Genomic DNA, 20,878 nt, shown 5'->3' on the forward strand with positions numbered 1-20,878 from the left:
GAGAGAGTCAGTTCCTCAGCGTCCACATCACCGAGGACTTAACATGGACCAACACCTCCACCACTCTGGTCAAGAGGGCGCAACAGCGTCTGAAATTCAGCATGCCGCCCCAGTTCCTCTCCAAATACGGCCGAGAGCATCCTGGTTGCATCACGGCCAGGTACGGCAATTGCTCTGTCCACGACCGAAAGGTCCACCAGTTGGCCCAGTACATCACTGGGACCCCACCCACCCGGGACATCTATTCGAAGCGATGCCTGACGAAGGCCAGCAGCATCATCAAGGACCCCCCTACACACCCCAGCTACGGAGCTGTTCACTCCCTTACCGTCGGGCATGAGGTCTGATACCAACAGGCTCAGAGACAGGTTCTATCTACAAGCCATCAGACTGCTGGAACACTTGAACTGGACTGACCACCTGTTCTGATTCTCCACATCTTAGCATACACTCACTCACTCACTCGGACACTTTACCCCTACCCCTGTACAAATTACCTCGACTAACCTGTACCCCCGCACATCGACTCGGTACCAGTACCCCCTGTATATAGCCTCCACACTGACTCTGTACCGTAATACCCTGTATATAGCCTCCACATTGACTCTGTACCGTAATACTCTGTATATAGCCTCCACATTGACTCTGTACCAGTACTCCCTGTATATAGTCTCCACATTGACTCTGTACCGTAACACCCTGTATATAGCCTCCACATTGACTCTGTACCGTAACACCCTGTATATAGCCTCCACATTGACTCTGTACCGTAATACCCTGTATATAGCCTCCACATTGACTCTGTACCGTAACACCCTGTATATAGCCTCCACATTGACTCTGTACCGTAACACCATGTATATAGCCTCCACATTGACTCTGTACCGTAACACCCTGTATATAGCCTCCACATTGACTCTGTACCGTAATACCCTGTATATAGCCTCCACATTGACTCTGTACCAGTACTCCCTGTATATAGTCTCCACATTGACTCTGTACCGGTACCCCTGTATATAGCCTCCACATTGACTCTGTACTGTAACACCCTGTATATAGCCTCCACATTGACTCTGTACCGTAACACCCTGTATATAGCCTCCACATTGACTCTGTACCGTAATACCCTGTATATAGCCTCCACATTGACTCTGTACCGTAACACCCTGTATATAGCCTCCACATTGACTCTGTACCGTAATACCCTGTATATAGCCTCCACATTGACTCTGTACCGTAATACCCTGTATATAGCCTCCACATTGACTCTGTACCGTAATACCTTGTATATAGCCTCCACATTGACTCTGTACCGTAACACCCTGTATATAGCCTCCACATTGACTCTGTACCGTAATACTCTGTATATAGCCTCCACATTGACTCTGTACCAGTACTCCCTGTATATAGTCTCCACATTGACTCTGTACCGGTACTCCCTGTATATAGCCTCCACATTGACTCTGTACCGTAACACCCTGTATATAGCCTCCACATTGACTCTGTACCGTAACACCCTGTATATAGCCTCCACATTGACTCTGTACCGTAACACCCTGTATATAGCCTCCACATTGACTCTGTACCGTAACACCCTGTATATAGCCTCGACATTGACTCTGTACCGTAATACCCTGTTTATAGCCTCCACATTGACTCTGTACCGTAACACCCTGTATATAGCCTCCACATTGACTCTGTACCGTAATACCCTGTATATAGCCTCCACATTGACTCTGTACCGTAATACCCTGTATATAGCCTCCACATTGACTCTGTACCGTAATACCCTGTATATAGCCTCCACATTGACTCTGTACCGTAACACCCTGTATATAGCCTCCACATTGACTCTGTACCGTAATACTCTGTATATAGCCTCCACATTGACTCTGTACCAGTACTCCCTGTATATAGTCTCCACATTGACTCTGTACCGGTACTCCCTGTATATAGCCTCCACATTGACTCTGTACCGTAACACCCTGTATATAGCCTCCACATTGACTCTGTACCGTAACACCCTGTATATAGCCTCCACATTGACTCTGTACCGTAACACCCTGTATATAGCCTCCACATTGACTCTGTACCGTAACACCCTGTATATAGCCTCCACATTGACTCTGTACCGTAATACCCTGTATATAGCCTCTACATTGACTCTGTACCGGTACCCCCTGTATATAGCCTCCACATTGACTCTGTACTGGTACCCCCTGTATATAACCTCCACATTGACTCTGTACCGGTACCCCCTGTATATAGCCTCCACATTGACTCTGTACCGTAACACCCTGTATATAGCCTCCACATTGACTCTGTACCGTAACACCCTGTATATAGCCTCCACACTGACTCTGTACCGTAACACCCTGTATATAGCCTCTACATTGACTCTGTACCGGTACCCCCTGTATATAGCCTCCACATTGACTCTGTACTGGTACCCCCTGTATATAACCTCCACATTGACTCTGTACCGGTACCCCCTGTATATAGCCTCCACATTGACTCTGTACCGTAATACCCTGTATATAGCCTCCACATTGACTCTGTACCGTAACACCCTGTATATAGCCTCCACATTGACTCTGTACCGTAATACCCTGTATATAGCCTCCACATTGACTCTGTACCGTAACACCCTGTATATAGCCTCCACATTGACTCTGTACCGTAATACCCTGTATATAGCCTCTACATTGACTCTGTACCGGTACCCCCTGTATATAGCCTCCACATTGACTCTGTACTGGTACCCCCTGTATATAACCTCCACACTGACTCTGTACCGTAACACCCTGTATATAGCCTCTACATTGACTCTGTACCGGTACCCCCTGTATATAGCCTCCACATTGACTCTGTACTGGTACCCCCTGTATATAACCTCCACATTGACTCTGTACCGGTACCCCCTGTATATAGCCTCCACATTGACTCTGTACCGTAATACCCTGTATATAGCCTCCACATTGACTCTGTACCGTAATACCCTGTATATAGCCTCCACATTGACTCTGTACCGTAACACCCTGTATATAGCCTCCACATTGACTCTGTACCGTAACACCCTGTATATAGCCTCCACACTGACTCTGTACCGTAACACCCTGTATATAGCCTCTACATTGACTCTGTACCGGTACCCCCTGTATATAGCCTCCACATTGACTCTGTACTGGTACCCCCTGTATATAACCTCCACATTGACTCTGTACCGGTACCCCCTGTATATAGCCTCCACATTGACTCTGTACCGTAATACCCTGTATATAGCCTCCACATTGACTCTGTACCGTAACACCCTGTATATAGCCTCCACATTGACTCTGTACCGTAATACCCTGTATATAGCCTCCACATTGACTCTGTACCGTAACACCCTGTATATAGCCTCCACATTGACTCTGTACCGTAACACCCTGTATATAGCCTCCACATTGACTCTGTACCGTAACACCCTGTATATAGCCTCCACATTGACTCTGTACCGTAACACCCTGTATATAGCCTCCACATTGACTCTGTACCGTAACACCCTGTATATAGCCTCCACATTGACTCTGTACCGTAACACCCTGTATATAGCCTCCACGTTGACTCTGTACCGTAACACCCTGTATATAGCCTCCACATTGACTCTGTACCGTAATACCCTGTATATAGCCTCCACATTGACTCTGTACCGTAATACCCTGTATATAGCCTCCACATTGACTCTGTACCGTAACACCCTGTATATAGCCTCCACATTGACTCTGTACCGTAATACCCTGTATATAGCCTCCACATTGACTCTGTACCGGTACCCCCTGTATATAGCCTCCACATTGACTCTGTACCGTAATACCCTGTATATAGCCTCCACATTGACTCTGTACCGGTACCCCCTGTATATAGCCTCCACATTGACTCTGTACCGTAATACCCTGTATATAGCCTCCACATTGACTCTGTACCGTAATACCCTGTATATAGCCTCCACATTGACTCTGTACCGGTACCCCCTGTATATAGCCTCCACATTGACTCTGTACCGTAATACCCTGTATATAGCCTCCACATTGACTCTGTACCGTAATACCCTGTATATAGCCTCCACATTGACTCTGTACCGTAATACCCTGTATATAGCCTCCACATTGACTCTGTACCGTAATACCCTGTATATAGCCTCCACATTGACTCTGTACCGTAATACCCTGTATATAGCCTCCACATTGACTCTGTACCGTAATACCCTGTATATAGCGTCCACATTGACTCTGTACCGTAACACCCTGTATATAGCCTCCACATTGACTCTGTACCGTAATACCCTGTATATAGCCTCCACATTGACTCTGTACCGTAATACCCTGTATATAGCGTCCACATTGACTCTGTACCGTAACACCCTGTATATAGCCTCCACATTGACTCTGTACCGTAACACCCTGTATATAGCCTCCACATTGACTCTGTACCGTAATACCCTGTATATAGCCTCCACATTGACTCTGTACCGTAATACCCTGTATATAGCCTCCACATTGACTCTGTACCGGTACCCCTGTATATAGCCTCCACATTGACTCTGTACCGTAACACCCTGTATATAGCCTCCACATTGACTCTGTACCGTAACACCCTGTATATAGCCTCCACATTGACTCTGTACCGTAACACCCTGTATATAGCCTCCACATTGACTCTGTACCGTAACACCCTGTATATAGCCTCCACATTGACTCTGTACCGTAATACCCTGTATATAGCCTCCACATTGACTCTGTACCGTAACACCCTGTATATAGCCTCCACATTGACTCTGTACCGTAACACCCTGTATATAGCCTCCACATTGACTCTGTACCGTAACACCCTGTATATAGCCTCCACATTGACTCTGTACCGTAACACCCTGTATATAGCCTCCACATTGACTCTGTACCGTAACACCCTGTATATAGCCTCCACATTGACTCTGTACCGTAACACCCTGTATATAGCCTCCACATTGACTCTGTACCGTAACACCCTGTATATAGCCTCCACATTGACTCTGTACCGTAACACCCTGTATATAGCCTCCACATTGACTCTGTACCGTAACACCCTGTATATAGCCTCCACATTGACTCTGTACCGTAATACCCTGTATATAGCCTCCACATTGACTCTGTACCGTAATACCCTGTATATAGCCTCCACATTGACTCTGTACCGTAACACCCTGTATATAGCCTCCACATTGACTCTGTACCGTAACACCCTGTATATAGCCTCCACATTGACTCTGTACCGGTACCCCCTGTATATAGCCTCCACATTGACTCTGTAACGGTACCCCCTGTATATAGCCTCCACATTGACTCTGTACCGTAACACCCTGTATATAGCCTCCACATTGACTCTGTACCGTAACACCCTGTATATAGCCTCCACATTGACTCTGTACCGTAATACCCTGTATATAGCCTCCACATTGACTCTGTACCGTAACACCCTGTATATAGCCTCCACATTGACTCTGTACCGTAATACCCTGTATATAGCCTCCACATTGACTCTGTACCGTAATACCCTGTATATAGCCTCCACATTGACTCTGTACCGTAACACCCTGTATATAGCCTCCACATTGACTCTGTACCGTAATACCCTGTATATAGCCTCCACATTGACTCTGTACCGGTACCCCCTGTATATAGCCTCCACATTGACTCTGTACCGTAATACCCTGTATATAGCCTCCACATTGACTCTGTACCGTAATACCCTGTATATAGCCTCCACATTGACTCTGTACCGTAATACCCTGTATATAGCCTCCACATTGACTCTGTACCGTAATACCCTGTATATAGCCTCCACATTGACTCTGTACCGTAATACCCTGTATATAGCCTCCACATTGACTCTGTACCGTAATACCCTGTATATAGCCTTCACATTGACTCTGTACCGTAATACCCTGTATATAGCCTCGTTATTGTTATTTTACTGTGTTACTTGTATTTCATTTGTTTACTTTTAGTTTATTAAGTAAATATTTTCTTAACTCTATTTCTTGAACTGCATTGTTGGTTAAAGGCTTGTAAGTAAGCATTTCACGGTAAGATCTACACCTGTTGTAGTCAGCGCATGTAACAAATACAATTTGATTTGATTTGATTTGACACACACACACACACACACGCATGCTACCCACACATCACAACTGCTGCTACTAGACTCTTATTATGAATGATAAATGCTTCACAATTTAAACACATTTGCCTCAATCCCCCCCCCTTCACGTGTAAATATTGTACTATACACTGTGCCTTCCTGTATTATAATTAAGCTACAATGTTTATTCAGTTCTACTGAGACATTTACTTTATGTTCCTGTTCTTATCTTTAATTATTCATTATTGTTGTTGCATTGTTCTTTAAGGACCCTACAAGGAAGTATTTCATTGGACGATGTATACCATGTGTATCCTGTACATATGACTAATAAAACTATCATGTTGCATCGTACTGCGTCGTGTCGTCCCGTATCGTACTGTACTGTTTGGTATCGTACTGTATCGTATGGTATCGTACTGTATTGTATGGTATCGTATGGTATCGTACTGTATTGTATGGTATCGTACTGTTCTGTTTGGTATCGTATTGTATGGTATCGTACTGTATTGTATGGTATCGTACTGTGTTGTATGGTATCGTACTGTATTGTATGGTATCGTACTGTATTGTATGGTGTCGTACTGTATTGTATGGTATCGTACTGTATTGTATGGTATCGTACTGTATTGTATGGCATCGTACTGTATGGTATTGTATCATACTGTATTGTATGGTATCGTACTGTGTTGTATGGTATCGTACTGTATTGTATGGTATCATACTGTATTGTATGGTATTGTACTGTATTGTATGGCATCGTACTGTATGGTATTGTATCGTACTGTATTGTATGGTATTGTACTGTATTGTATGGCATCGTACTGTATGGTATTGTATCGTACTGTATTGTATGGTATTGTATGGCATCGTACTGTATGGTATTGTATCGTACTGTATTGTATGGTATCGTATGGTATCGTACTGTATTGTATCGTATGGCATCGTACTGTATGGTATCGTATGGCATCGTACTGTATGGTATCGTATGGCATCGTACTGTATGGTATCGTATGGCATCGTACTGTATTGTATCGTATGGCATCGTACTGTATTGTATCGTATGGCATCGTACTGTATTGTATTGTATCGTACTGTATTGTATGGTATCGTACTGTATTGTATGGTACCGTACTGTATTGTATCGTATGGCATCGTACTGTATGGTATCGTATGGCATCGTACTGTATTGTATCGTATGGCATCGTACTGTATTGTATTGTATGGTATCGTACTGTATTGTATGGTATCGTACTGTATTGTATTGTACCGTACTGTATTGTATCGTATGGCATCGTACTGTATGGTATCGTATGGCATCGTACTGTATGGTATCGTATGGCATCATACTGTATTGTATCGTATGGCATCGTACTGTATTGTATCGTATGGCATCGTACTGTATTGTATTGTATGGTATCGTACTGTATTGTATGGTACCGTACTGTATTGTATGGTACCGTACTGTATTGTATGGTACCGTACTGTATTGTATTGTACGGTATAGTACTGTATTGTATGTTATCATACTGTATTGTATCGTATGGTATCGTACTGTATCGTATGGTATCGTACTGTATTGTATGGTATCGTTCTGTATTGTATGGTATCGTACTGTATTGTATGGTTTCGTATGTTATTATACTGTATTGTATGGTATTGTACTGTATTGTATGGTATTGTACTGTATTGTATGGTATCATACTGTATTGTATGGTACGGTATCGTACCTTCATGAAGGCAGCCATCTCAGGTTCCTGCATGGTGGTCATAGCATTCTCTACCAGTTTGGTGCTGGTCTCTACGCTCTCTCTGTAGGATCGCACCAGCGATCGAGCGTATTGTATGGCATCGTACTGTATGGTATTGTATCGTACTGTATTGTATGGTATTGTACTGTATTGTATGGCATCGTACTGTATGGTATTGTATCGTACTGTATTGTATGGTATTGTATGGCATCGTACTGTATGGTATTGTATCGTACTGTATTGTATGGTATCGTATGGTATCGTACTGTATTGTATCGTATGGCATCGTACTGTATGGTATCGTATGGCATCGTACTGTATGGTATCGTATGGCATCGTACTGTATGGTATCGTATGGCATCGTACTGTATTGTATCGTATGGCATCGTACTGTATTGTATCGTATGGCATCGTACTGTATTGTATTGTATCGTACTGTATTGTATGGTATCGTACTGTATTGTATGGTACCGTACTGTATTGTATCGTATGGCATCGTACTGTATGGTATCGTATGGCATCGTACTGTATTGTATCGTATGGCATCGTACTGTATTGTATTGTATGGTATCGTACTGTATTGTATGGTATCGTACTGTATTGTATTGTACCGTACTGTATTGTATCGTATGGCATCGTACTGTATGGTATCGTATGGCATCGTACTGTATGGTATCGTATGGCATCATACTGTATTGTATCGTATGGCATCGTACTGTATTGTATCGTATGGCATCGTACTGTATTGTATTGTATGGTATCGTACTGTATTGTATGGTACCGTACTGTATTGTATGGTACCGTACTGTATTGTATGGTACCGTACTGTATTGTATGGTACCGTACTGTATTGTATTGTACGGTATAGTACTGTATTGTATGTTATCATACTGTATTGTATCGTATGGTATCGTACTGTATCGTATGGTATCGTACTGTATTGTATGGTATCGTTCTGTATTGTATGGTATCGTACTGTATTGTATGGTTTCGTATGTTATTATACTGTATTGTATGGTATTGTACTGTATTGTATGGTATTGTACTGTATTGTATGGTATCATACTGTATTGTATGGTACGGTATCGTACCTTCATGAAGGCAGCCATCTCAGGTTCCTGCATGGTGGTCATAGCATTCTCTACCAGTTTGGTGCTGGTCTCTACGCTCTCTCTGTAGGATCGCACCAGCGATCGAGCGTGACCCGTCTTCTCTTCCTGCTCGTACGTGACTCGCTGCTTCATGATCCTCTGTCGCTCCTCCATGATGGCGAGCATGCGGTTAAACTTCTCACACACCGTCTGCTTCTGGGTCTTACTGTTCTCCTGTAGAAACACAGACATGCGCTCAAACTTTTCAGACGTCCTGACAACTTTAGGGGATCATTTTGGGACGTTCCTGGGATGTCGCGGGGACAAGTTTTGTTAGCGGCGTGTTACTGATCAAAATCAAGCAGCACTTTATGGGTGTACACGACAATACACCAAAGTAGAACAGACACAAAAGGCACTAACGTCAACATTCTTTATAACTGAATAACTGGAAAAGTATAACTTATAGATTGGGGCGGCAGGGTAGCCGAGCGTCGGACTAGTTGGACTAGCAAGTTCGAATCCCCGAGGTACAAATCTGTCATTCTGCCCCTGAACAAGGCAGTTAACCTCACTGTTCCTAGGCCGTCATTGTAAATAAGAATTTGTTCTTAACTGACTTGCCTGGTTAAATAAAGGTAAAAAAAAACATACATATATATTGGGCATCCAAGCGGCACAGCGGTCTAAGGCACTGCATCTCAGTGCTAGAGGCATCACTACAGACTCTGGTTCGATTCCAGGCTGTATCACAACCGGCCGTGATTGGGAGTCCCATGGGGCAGCGCACAATTGGCCCAGCGTCGTCTGGGTTTGGGTTTGGCCCGGGTACGCCGTCATTTATAAATAAGAATTTGTTCTTAACTGACTTGTTCAGTTAAATAAAAGGCAAAATACAAAATAAAATCAAGAAAAATAAAATAAAATATTGTATTAGTTAGAGACTGAGTAGATAACAAAACTTCGGCTCACTGTTGATTTGAATCTTGATCTTGTAACTGAACAACACCAAGCAGCACTTCGAACTTTATAGCTGCGAAAAAGTCCCTGCCGACACACCAGAAAAGATAGAACACGAACAACGCTAACCTCAACATTCTTGCAGGTCACTTCCAACTCATTGATGAAGGCTTGGACCTGGTCGTTCGATGCCACCAAGGAGCTAACCACCTCACTCAGCTCGGCCTGTTGAGAGAAAGCAGAGGTTTCACAGAGGAATTACCGTAGCTTCTGTGGGCCACGTGTTACTGGTGAGTCAGGATCATTTTATTTTCGTGTTCTACACATCTTTATGATATCATCATACATCTAAAGTGTAACAGGTTTCACAGAAGCGAAACGTGTAACTGCCTGATGAGTCAGACTGGTGAGTCAGACTGGTGAGTCAGACTGGTGAGTCAGACTGGTGAGTCAGACTGGTGAGTCAGACTGGTGAGTCAGACTGGTGAGTCAGACTGGTGAGTCAGACTGGTGAGTCAGACTGATGAGTCAGACTGGGGAGTCAGACTGGTGAGTCAGACTGATGAGTCAGACTGGTGAGTCAGACTGGTGAGTCAGACTGGTGAGTCAGACTGATGAGTCAGACTGATGAGTCAGACTGGTGAGTCAGACTGGTGAGTCAGACTGGTGAGTCAGACTGATGAGTCAGACTGGTGAGTCAGACTGATGAGTCAGACTGGTGAGTCAGACTGGTGAGTCAGACTGGTGAGTCAGACTGGTGAGTCAGACTGATGAGTCAGACTGGTGAGTCAGACTGGTGAGTCAGACTGGTGAGTCAGACTGATGAGTCAGACTGGTGAGTCAGACTGGTGAGTCAGACTGGTGAGTCAGACTGGTGAGTCAGACTGGTGAGTCAGACTGGTGAGTCAGACTGATGAGTCAGACTGGTGAGTCAGACTGATGAATGATTCCCAAGGCACATCTCTACACCCAGGTATCATCCCACAGAACTTGTCCAATAACATTGTTTTTCTTTGCTACAGTGTGCCCTAATGAACACTACCCAGTTGAAAGTTTGCCCGTCTGTGATGTCATCAATGTGCGACCCATGCCTGTGGCCACACTCACACTCACCTTCTGCTGCTGGTAGACCTGTGTTAGCGGTGCCACCTGGCAGGCGTTGTGGGCACCGAACACCTTGCAGAGGGAACAGGTAGGCACCTGGCAGGTGATGCAGTAGATGTTGACCTTCTCACCGTCGTGCTCCTCACAGGTGGGCTGGCTCGCAGGCTTTGACGACTGGGATCTAGAGCTAGGAGGATTGTGGGAAGGAGATGAGGAGGATGAGGAGGATGAGGAGGAATGTCAGTCAGGAAGCCAAAATAAAAACTCAAATGCCTTCTAGATGTAATTTGTTGACATTCCTTTGCCATCCTTATTTTGAAACGTTCAGGAGAGCGACCCACATTCCACTCCCTCACCTGGTGGACTCCTGTTTGTAGACGTCACTAATATAGTCCACCAAGAGGAGGGTTGACCTGGCCACCCCTGTCTAATCCCATCCTCTCTCGTACCAAACATCTTTACATTAAAGACCTCTGTCCTCACCTGGTGGACTCCTGTTTGTAGACGTCACTAATATAGTCCACCAAGAGGAGGGTTGACCTGGCCACCCCTGTCTAATCCCATCCTCTCTCGTACCAAACATCTTTACATTAAAGACCTCTGTCCTCACCTGGTGGACTCCTGTTTGTAGACGTCACTAATATAGTCCACCAAGAGGAGGGTTGACCTGGCCACCCCTGTCTAATCCCATCCTCTCTCGTACCAAACATCTTTACATTAAAGACCTCTGTCCTCACCTGGTGGACTCCTGTTTGTAGACGTCAATAATATTCTCTACCAGCAGGTTGCGCTGCAGCCCGTAGACACCGTGACGGTCCAACACAACTTCCTGACTGCAGGACGGACAGCGGAACCTCCCTCCAGACCCCACCTGGAACAGAGAGGGCAACACACCTTACTCAGCACGCCGTCTATAAACACACATACACAGCGATGCAGGAAGTAAACAGCTGTATCGGGCTGACTTCCTCCTGTTGCTCGTGGCAACGTCATATTGCTGAGTCTCAGTTTAAATATAGAACATTATATATACACTGAATGTAGAAGACATTAAATCAAATCCAATTTGATTTGTCACGTGCGCCGAATACAACAGGTGTAATGCTTACTTACAAGCCCTTAACCAACAATGCAGTTTTAAGAAAATCCTTAAAAAAGTAAGAGAAAAATAACAAATAATTAAAGAGCAGCAGTAAATAACAATAGTGGAGGTTATATACAGGGGGTACTGGTACAGAGTCAATGTGGAGGCTATATACAGGGGGTACCGGTACAGAGTCAATGTGGAGGCTATATACAGGGGGTACCGGTACAGAGTCAATGTGGAGGCTATATACAGGGGGTACCGGTACAGAGTCAATGTGGAGGCTATATACAGGGGGTACCGTTACAGAGTCAATGTGGAGGCTATATACAGGGGGTACCGGTACAGAGTCAATGTGGAGGATATATACAGGGGGTACCGGTACAGAGTCAATGTGGAGGCTATATACAGGGGGTACCGGTACAGAGTCAATGTGGAGGCTATATACAGGGGGTACCGTTACAGAGTCAATGTGGAGGCTATATACAGGGGGTACCGGTACAGAGTCAATGTGGAGGATATATACAGGGGGTACCGTTACAGAGTCAATGTGGAGGCTATATACAGGGGGTACCAGTACAGAGTCAATGTGGAGGCTATATACAGGGGGTACCGTTACAGAGTCAATGTGGAGGCTATATACAGGGGGTACCGGTACAGAGTCAATGTGGAGGCTATATACAGGGGGTACCGGTACAGAGTCAATGTGGAGGCTATATACAGGGGGTACCGGTACAGAGTCAATGTGGAGGCTATATACAGGGGGTACCGGTACAGAGTCAATGTGGAGGCTATATACAGGGGGTACCGGTACAGAGTCAATGTGGAGGCTATATACAGGAGGTACCGGTACAGAGTCAATGTGGAGGCTATATACAGGGGGTACCGGTACAGAGTCAATGTGGAGGCTATATACAGGGGGTACCGGTACAGAGTCAATGTGGAGGCTATATACAGGGGGTACTGGTACAGAGTCAATGTGGAGGCTATATACAGGGGGTACCGGTACAGAGTCAATGTGGAGGCTATATACAGGGGGTACCAGTACAGAGTCAATGTGGAGGCTATATACAGGGGGTACCGGTACAGAGTCAATGTGGAGGCTATATACAGGGGGTACCGATACAGAGTCAATGTGGAGGCTATATACAGGGGGTACCGGTACAGAGTCAATGTGGAGGCTATATACAGGGAGTACCGGTACAGAGTCAATGTGGAGGCTATATACAGGGGGTACCGGTACAGAGTCAATGTGGAGGCTATATACAGGGGGTACCGGTACAGAGTCAATGTGGAGGCTATATACAGGGAGTACCGGTACAGAGTCAATGTGGAGACTAGATACAGGGGGTACCGGTACAGAGTCAATGTGGAGGCTATATACAGGGAGTACCGGTACAGAGTCAATGTGGAGGCTATATACAGGGGGTACCAGTACAGAGTCAATGTGGAGGCTATATACAGGGGGTACCGGTACAGAGTCAATGTGGAGGCTATATACAGGGAGTACCGGTACAGAGTCAATGTGGAGGCTATATACAGGGGGTACCGGTACAGAGTGAATGTGTCAATGTGAGCAGGCACCGGTGCAGAGGTAATTATGTACATGTAGGTAGTTATTAAAGTAACTATGCAAAGATAATAACAGAGAGTTGCAGTAGCGTAGGGGGAGGGGGGCAATGCAAATAGTCTGGGTAGCCATTTGATTATCTGTTCGGGAGTCTTATGGCTTGGGGGTAGAAGCTGTTTAGACGCCTCTTGGACCTAGACTTGGCACTCCGGTACCACTTGCCGTCCGGTAGCAGAGAGAACAGTCTATGTCAAGGGTGGCTGGTGTCTTTGAACATTTTTAGGGCCTTCCTCTAACATCACCTGGTATAGAGGTCCTGGGTGGCAGGACGCTTGGCCCCATTGATGTACTGGGCCTTATGCACTACCCTCTGTGGTGCCTTGCAGTCGGAGGCCGAGCAGTTGCCATCTCCTTTGTCTTGATCACGTTGAGGGAGAGGTTGTTGTCCTTGCACCACACGGTCAGGTCTCTGACCTCCTCCCTATAGGCTGTCTCATCGTTGTCTGTGATCAGGCCTAACACTGTTGTGTCATCAGCAAACTTAATGATGGTGTTGGAGTCGTGCCTGTCCGTGTAGTCATGAGTGAACAGGGAGTACAGGAGGGGACTGAGCAAGCACCCCTGAGGTGCCCCCATGTTGAGGATCAGCGTGGCGGATGTGTTGTTGCCTACCCTCACCACGTGGGGTCGGCCCATCAAGAAGTCCAGGATCCAGTTGCAGAGGGAGGTGTTTAGTCCCAGGGTCCTTAGCTTAGTGATGAGCTTTGAGGGCACTATGGTGTTGAATGCTGATTTGTAGTCAATTAATATCATTTTCACATAGGTGTTCATTTTGTTCAGGTGGGAAGGGCAGTGTGGAGTGCAATAGAGATTGCATCATCTGTGGATATGTTGGTGCAGTATGTAAATTGGAGTGGGTCTAGGGTTTCTGGGACAATGATGTTGATGTGAGCCATGACCAGCCTTTCAAAGCATTTCATGGCTACAGATGTGAGTGATACAGGTCGGTAGTGATTTAGGCAGGTTACCTTAGTGTTCTTGGGCACAGGGACAATGTAATCCATGGCTTCTGGTTACAGTCACTGTGGGGACGACATCCTCAATGCACTTATTGATAAAGCCAGTGACTGATGTGGTGTACTCCTCAACGCCATCTGAAGAATCCCGGAACATGTTTGATGATGTGTGATAGCAAAATAGTCCTGTAGTTTAGCATCTGCTTCATCTGACCACTTTTTTTTATAGACCAATTCGCCGGGGCATGGACTCTACAAGATGCCGAAAGCGTTAATTTACATTTCAGTCATTTAGCACACACTCTTATCCAGAGCGGCTTACAGGAGTAATTAGGGTTAAGTGCCTTGCTTAAGGCACATCGGCAGATTTTGCCTAGTCAGTTTGAGGATTCGAACCAGCAACCTTTCGGGTTACTGGCCCAACGTCTTAACCACTAGGCTACCACCCAGTGTTCCACAGGGACGCTGGCCCCATGTTGACTCCAATGTTTCCCACAGTTATATAATGTCAAAATGTTCCCTTAAGGTATGTTAAGTTGTCGGGATGTTCTTTGGGTGGTGAACCGTTCTTGATCCACACGGGAAACTGTTGAGCGTGAAAAACCCAGCAGTGTTGCAGTTCTTGACACAAACCGGTGCGTCTGGCACCTACTACCATACCCCCGTTCAAAGGCACTTAAATATTTTGTTTTGCCCATTCACCCTCTGAATGTCACACACACACTATCCATGTCTCAATTGTCTCAAGGCTTAAAAATCCTTCTTTAACTTGTCTCCTCCCCTTCACCTACACTCTTTGAAGTGAATTTAACAAGTGACATCAATAAGGGTGTCTTTGTGAGACGTGGTGTGGGTGAACGGATGATCTCCGCATGTGTATTTCCCACCGTGAAGCATGGAGGAGGAGGTGTGGGGGTGCTTTTCTGGTGACACTGTCTGTGATGTATTATGAATTCAAGGCACACTTACCCAGCATGGCTCTACCACAGCATTCTGCAGTGATACGCCATCCCATCTGGTTTGGGCTTATTGGGACTATCATTTGTTTTTCAACAGGACAATGACCCAACACACCTCCAAGCTGTGTAAGGGCTATTTGAACAAGAAGAAGAGTGATGAAGTGCTGCATCAGATGACCTGGCCTCCACAATCCCCTGACCTCAACCAAATTGAGATGGTTTGGAATGAGTCGGACAGCAGAGTCAAGGAAAAGCAGCCAACAAGTGCTAAGCATATGTGGGAACTCCTTCAAGACTGTTGGAAAAGCATTCCAGGTGAAGCTGGTTGAGAGAATGCCAAAAGTGTACAAAACTGTCATGAAGGCAAATGGTGGCTATTTGAAGAATCTCAATTATAAAATATATTTTGATTTGTTACTAACACTTTTTTTTGGTTACTACATGATTCCATATGTGTTATTTCATAGTTTTGATGTCTTCACTATTATTCTACATTGTAAAATAAATAAAAACCCTTGAATGAGTAGGTGTTCTAAAACTTTTGACCGATAGTGTATATAATGTATACATACATATACACTCAGCATGATGTCCATGCCGTGGGATTGCTTCACGTCTCAGAACATTGTTTTATGATAGTCATGTGGCTCCAGAGACTTCTCGAACATTGTTTTGTGATAGTCATGTGGCTCCAGAGACTTCTCCAGGTGTTTGTGAGAGCAGTGACTGTAATAAGGACGGCCTGAAACTTGCCCACTGTTCCCAGAAAACATAAACTGATCTTCTCGCTAAGTATTAAAGGGAAATAGTCTCTCTCTGTAAACAACTTTCTGACGTCAGTGAGGTATTATCGTGCAAGTATCAAACATTTCAAGCCACAGATCATCATCATCCAGAATAATCTGATAACCAACCCTCTGTTGATCAACTGGGAGATATTGTGATTTAGTGGCAGTTGCTGAGGGCAGACTCCTTAATAACTTTAGTAGAGGAGGAGGAGAGGAGATGGACAGATCAGAGACAGAGTGAAAGACAGATAGAGGTTCTAGAATAGTCCTCATGTCCTCTGCTTCTGGGTAAAACGGAAGATCACTCCTCTCAGTTCTCCTCTCTTTCATTACGGACCGGCTGGGTTTGAAGAGGAGCAGTAAATGAATGTGTCTGGAAACAGGGTTGGGGAGTAGCTGTCTGTAACCAGGGAGTAACTGTCTGTAACCAGGGAGTAGCTTTCTGTAACCAGGGAGTAGCTGTCTGTAACCAGGGAGTAGCTGTCTGTAACCAGGGAGTAGCTGTCTGTAACCAGGGAGTAACTGTCTGTAACCAGGGAGTAGCTGTCTGTAACCAGGGAGTAACTGTCTGTAACCAGGGAGTAGCTGTCTGTAACCAGGGAGTAGCTGTCTGTAACCAGGGAGTAGCTGTCTGTAACCAGGGAGTAGCTGTCTGTAACCAGGGAGTAACTGTCTGTAACCAGGGAGTAGCTGTCTGTAACCAGGGAGTAGCTGTCTGTAACCAGGGAGTAGCTGTCTGTAACCAGGGAGTAGCTGTCTGTAACCAGGGTTGTTTGTGTCGCTAGTGGTTGAGAGGTTTTGACAGTTGAAAGCTGTATCCTATTGGAGGGTTCGTCCTGCCAAACAAACTTCACAATAAAAGCACAACCATAGAGACGGTGATAGTCGCAGATAACGTTCATGACCTGATAAGAGGCTTCACCTTCACTAAGAATTCCTCTTTTGTCCATCTCTATGGCCTGAGTCTGGGCCTAACACGGGCCTAACTAACTAAACAACAGCAGTAGAAGTAGGCCTTGGCCTCCATTATAAAGACAGATGTCTTCACCATGGCTCAAATTAGCAGTTCATAATCCACACACCTGTTACGGATCTGTGCTGCAGCAAAGTGTGAGAGTGTCAGAGGTTAAACATCCCTCTCTAACCCCTGTTTGGAAATCCTGATAGGCATACTTTGTGTATCTGTGTGGATAAGAGGGTCTGAGGCAGACCGAAAGATCTGAGGTAGACTGAAGGGTCTGAGGTAGACTGAAGAGTGTGATGGAGGCTGAGGGGTCTGAGGTAGACAGAAGGGTCTGAGGTAGACTGAAGAGTGTGATGGAGGCTGAGGGGCCTGAGGTAGACTGAAGGGTCTGAGGTAGACTGAAGGGTCTGAGGTAGGCTGAAGAGTGTGATGGAGGCTGAGGGGTCTGAGGTAGACTGACAGAAGGGTGTGATGGAGGCTGAAGGGTGTTATGGAGGCTGAAGGGTGTGATGGAGGCTGAAGGGTGTGATGGAGGCTGAAGGGTCTGAAGTAGACTGAAGGGTCTGAGGTAGACTGAAGAGTGTGATGGAGGTTGAGGGGTCTGTGGTAGACTGACAGGTGTGAATTCATTGTGAATTGAAGCTGAAGTTGAGTATCTCATAATGAATTGAAGCTGGAGTTGAGTATCTCATAATGAATTGAAGCTGGAGTTGAGTATCTCATAGTGAATTGAAGCTGGAGTTGAGTATCTCATCCAATCTCCTTGGTTCTCTCTCTCACCAGCGCTCAGAGATATGAGGATGTCAACTACAGTAATCATGTTAACACAGTTATACATAGACTGACTCTTCTCTCAACTACAGGATCTATTTTGACTGCTTTCAGATCTGAGCTCACAGTGAAAGGACACCGTTTTAGACACACTGAGACACACGCTTCACAATACATGCTTATTTTCCCTTTCCTGTTGCAAAATGTTTTGCTACGGTCTGTTCTGATGAATATGGCCAACTCTGGTTTTTAGCTCTTACCTGGTAGAGGTCGTTGGCACACTTCCTGCAGAGGTTGTGTAGGCATGGCAGGATGACCACTGGTTTGGTGAATACTTCCAGACAGATAGGACAGATGAGCTGTCTCTGTAGGGTCCCCAGACCTGCTTGCTCCCTGTCCCCGGGGTAGGAGCCCTGCTCCAGGGGGACTGACATGGTGGATGGCCTGTCTGACTGAGATCCAAAACACAAAAGACAAATATCGGACTGACTGACTCACTGACTCAGGGGAGACAGTCAGGTCTCGGACCAGTACCCCTCAGAAAGTATATAACTCAGGCCTGACAGTTAGGTCTCGGACCAGTCCCTCTCAGAAAGTATATAACTCAGGCCTGACAGTCAGGTCTTTGACCAGTCCCTCTATCGGATCATCGTCATCACGTCGCCAACACACTGACCGTGGAGTATGTCCGGATGTGATTCTTCGACAGCGCCTCTTGAAACTCTGTCAAGAGCTTCTCTCAGTCTTCTATCTTTCTACTTTGTCACTCTTCCTCTGCTTTCTCAGTCATAACATTCCCCCCTCTTCCTCTGTCCAGGCCTTCTCTCTAGGTACATGTTAGTTGGTCTGCCAACCATCCACAGCGATGACTGTGTGTGTGTTTATTCCTGAACCGTCCACTCCTCTGGGATAGATAGATCTCGGGGCTGTAGCGATGGAAGGGTGAGTGTGTTTGTCAGAGGGGGTTGGGAGTGTCGTGTTACTAGCCAGACCCCCCCCCCCCCCCCCCCCCCACACACACACAGTGGGCAGCACCCTAATGCACGCAGGCCACATTGGTCTGTGTGTGTGTGTGTGTGTGTATCTCAGGCCATATTGGTCTGTGTGTGTGTGTATATATCTCAGGCCATATTGGTCTGTGTGTGTGTGTGTGTGTGTGTGTGCGCGCGCGCGCGCGTCTCTGGCCATATCGGTCTGTGTGTGTGTCTCTCAGGCCATATCGGTCTGTGTGTGTGTGTGTGTCTCTCTCAGGCCATATTGGTCTGTGTGTGTGTGTGTGTGTGTGTGTCTCTCAGGCCATATCGGTCTGTTTGTGTGTGTGTGTGTCAGGCCATATCAGGTGCTGGGTGGTATGCAGGCTGAGGCAGGTCATGTGATCTTTCTACAGTTACCTCCTCTGTCTTGCTATCAGTCATGTCTACACAGACCCAGCAGTAGGCCAGTATCAGTCATGTCTACACAGACCCAGCAGTAGGCCAGTATCAGTCATGTCTACACAGACCCAGCAGTAGGCCAGTATCAGTCATGTCTACACAGACCCAGCAGTAGGCCAGTATCAGTCATATCTACACAGACCCAGCAGTAGGCCAGTATCAGTCATATCTACACAGACCCAGCAGTAGGCCAGTATCAGTCATATCCACACAGACCCAGCAGTAGGCCAGTATCAGTCATATCTACACAGACCCAGCAGTAGTCCAGTATCAGTCATATCTACACAGACCCAGCAGTAGGCCAGTATCAGTCATATCTACACAGACCCAGCAACAGGGTAGGAGGAGACCGTAGTCCAGCACTGTAGGTCCTCTGTAATCAAAGTCTGGGAGCTTTTCAGTAGTTAAAAAAATTAAAAAATAAATTGCTATATTATATTGGTGTTTTGTGAGGGAATTAACACTTTTCCCAGGCGTTCAAATTATCCATTGAGATTGTATATTCTGTGCAGGGCAACGGCCTTGACAACAGCCTGGATTGCAACCAACATCCTAGTGTTTTGTAGACATATTATTTTCAGAAAGGAGTCACAAATGAGACATGTCTAAGCATCAAACATTTATTTTTTTACAACAGCACATCTGATCTTCATTCTCTCTTTCAGACACAGTAGATGACCATGCTAAAACATAAAACTCCTAACTTCTACGTGCTTCCACTAAACGTACAGGAGATATCAACCATTCATTCAAAATGGCCACACCTAGTTTACATACCATTTATACTTAATGGCCGGGAGTCCCATAGGGCGGTGCACAATTGGTCCAGCGTCGTCCGGGTAACGGTTTTGGCCGGTGTAGGCCTTCATTGTAAATAAGAATTTGTTCTTAAATGACTTGCCTAGTTAAATAAAAATGTTAAAAACGACATTAATTTATTAAAAAGAGAACAAAAATTTAATAAATACAAATAAATGTGTCATTATAATTTTATCGTTATATTTCGCGCACATTTTTTTTTTCTTTTTTTCTAAAATAATGATTTTTCTTGATCCGGTATAACTTACTATTGTATACACATTGCATTCACTCAGACAAATTGCATGTTTAATATCGCAGAGGAGAAAGAAGTCCCAGAAATAGCATTTCATTTGTCAACGTCATCATGATAACAGATATTCTTATCCAGAGCGATTTACAAGTTAGTGCATTAAATGTTACGATAAGC

The 20,878-nt window shown here is 45.3% G+C and overlaps 1 protein-coding gene across 3 annotated transcripts in view; it reads right to left on the minus strand.

Moving 5' to 3' along the window:
• The window catches only part of trim101 (tripartite motif containing 101), a 28,028-nt gene extending 8,891 nt beyond the window's left edge, over window positions 1-19,137 (minus strand). The window contains exons 1-7 of one of the 3 annotated variants that reach the window (XM_031794837.1): window positions 18,894-19,137; window positions 18,478-18,669; window positions 11,803-11,936; window positions 11,075-11,252; window positions 10,091-10,186; window positions 9,098-9,235; window positions 7,890-7,985 (exon numbers count right to left, since the gene is read on the minus strand). In XM_031794837.1, coding sequence (XP_031650697.1) covers window positions 7,890-7,985; window positions 9,098-9,235; window positions 10,091-10,186; window positions 11,075-11,252; window positions 11,803-11,936; window positions 18,478-18,651 — 816 coding nt within the window. In that variant the 5' untranslated portion in view covers window positions 18,652-18,669; window positions 18,894-19,137. Of the gene's footprint in view, window positions 1-7,889; window positions 7,986-9,001; window positions 9,236-10,090; window positions 10,187-11,074; window positions 11,253-11,802; window positions 11,937-18,477 lie in introns of all 3 variants that reach the window. The other 2 variants (XM_031794836.1, XM_020473950.2) reach the window with 2 other exon arrangements.
• Window positions 19,138-20,878: the final 1,741 nt, after the last annotated feature.

Source organism: Oncorhynchus kisutch, linkage group LG17 (assembly GCF_002021735.2).
Source record: "Oncorhynchus kisutch isolate 150728-3 linkage group LG17, Okis_V2, whole genome shotgun sequence".
NCBI lineage: Eukaryota > Metazoa > Chordata > Actinopteri > Salmoniformes > Salmonidae > Oncorhynchus > Oncorhynchus kisutch.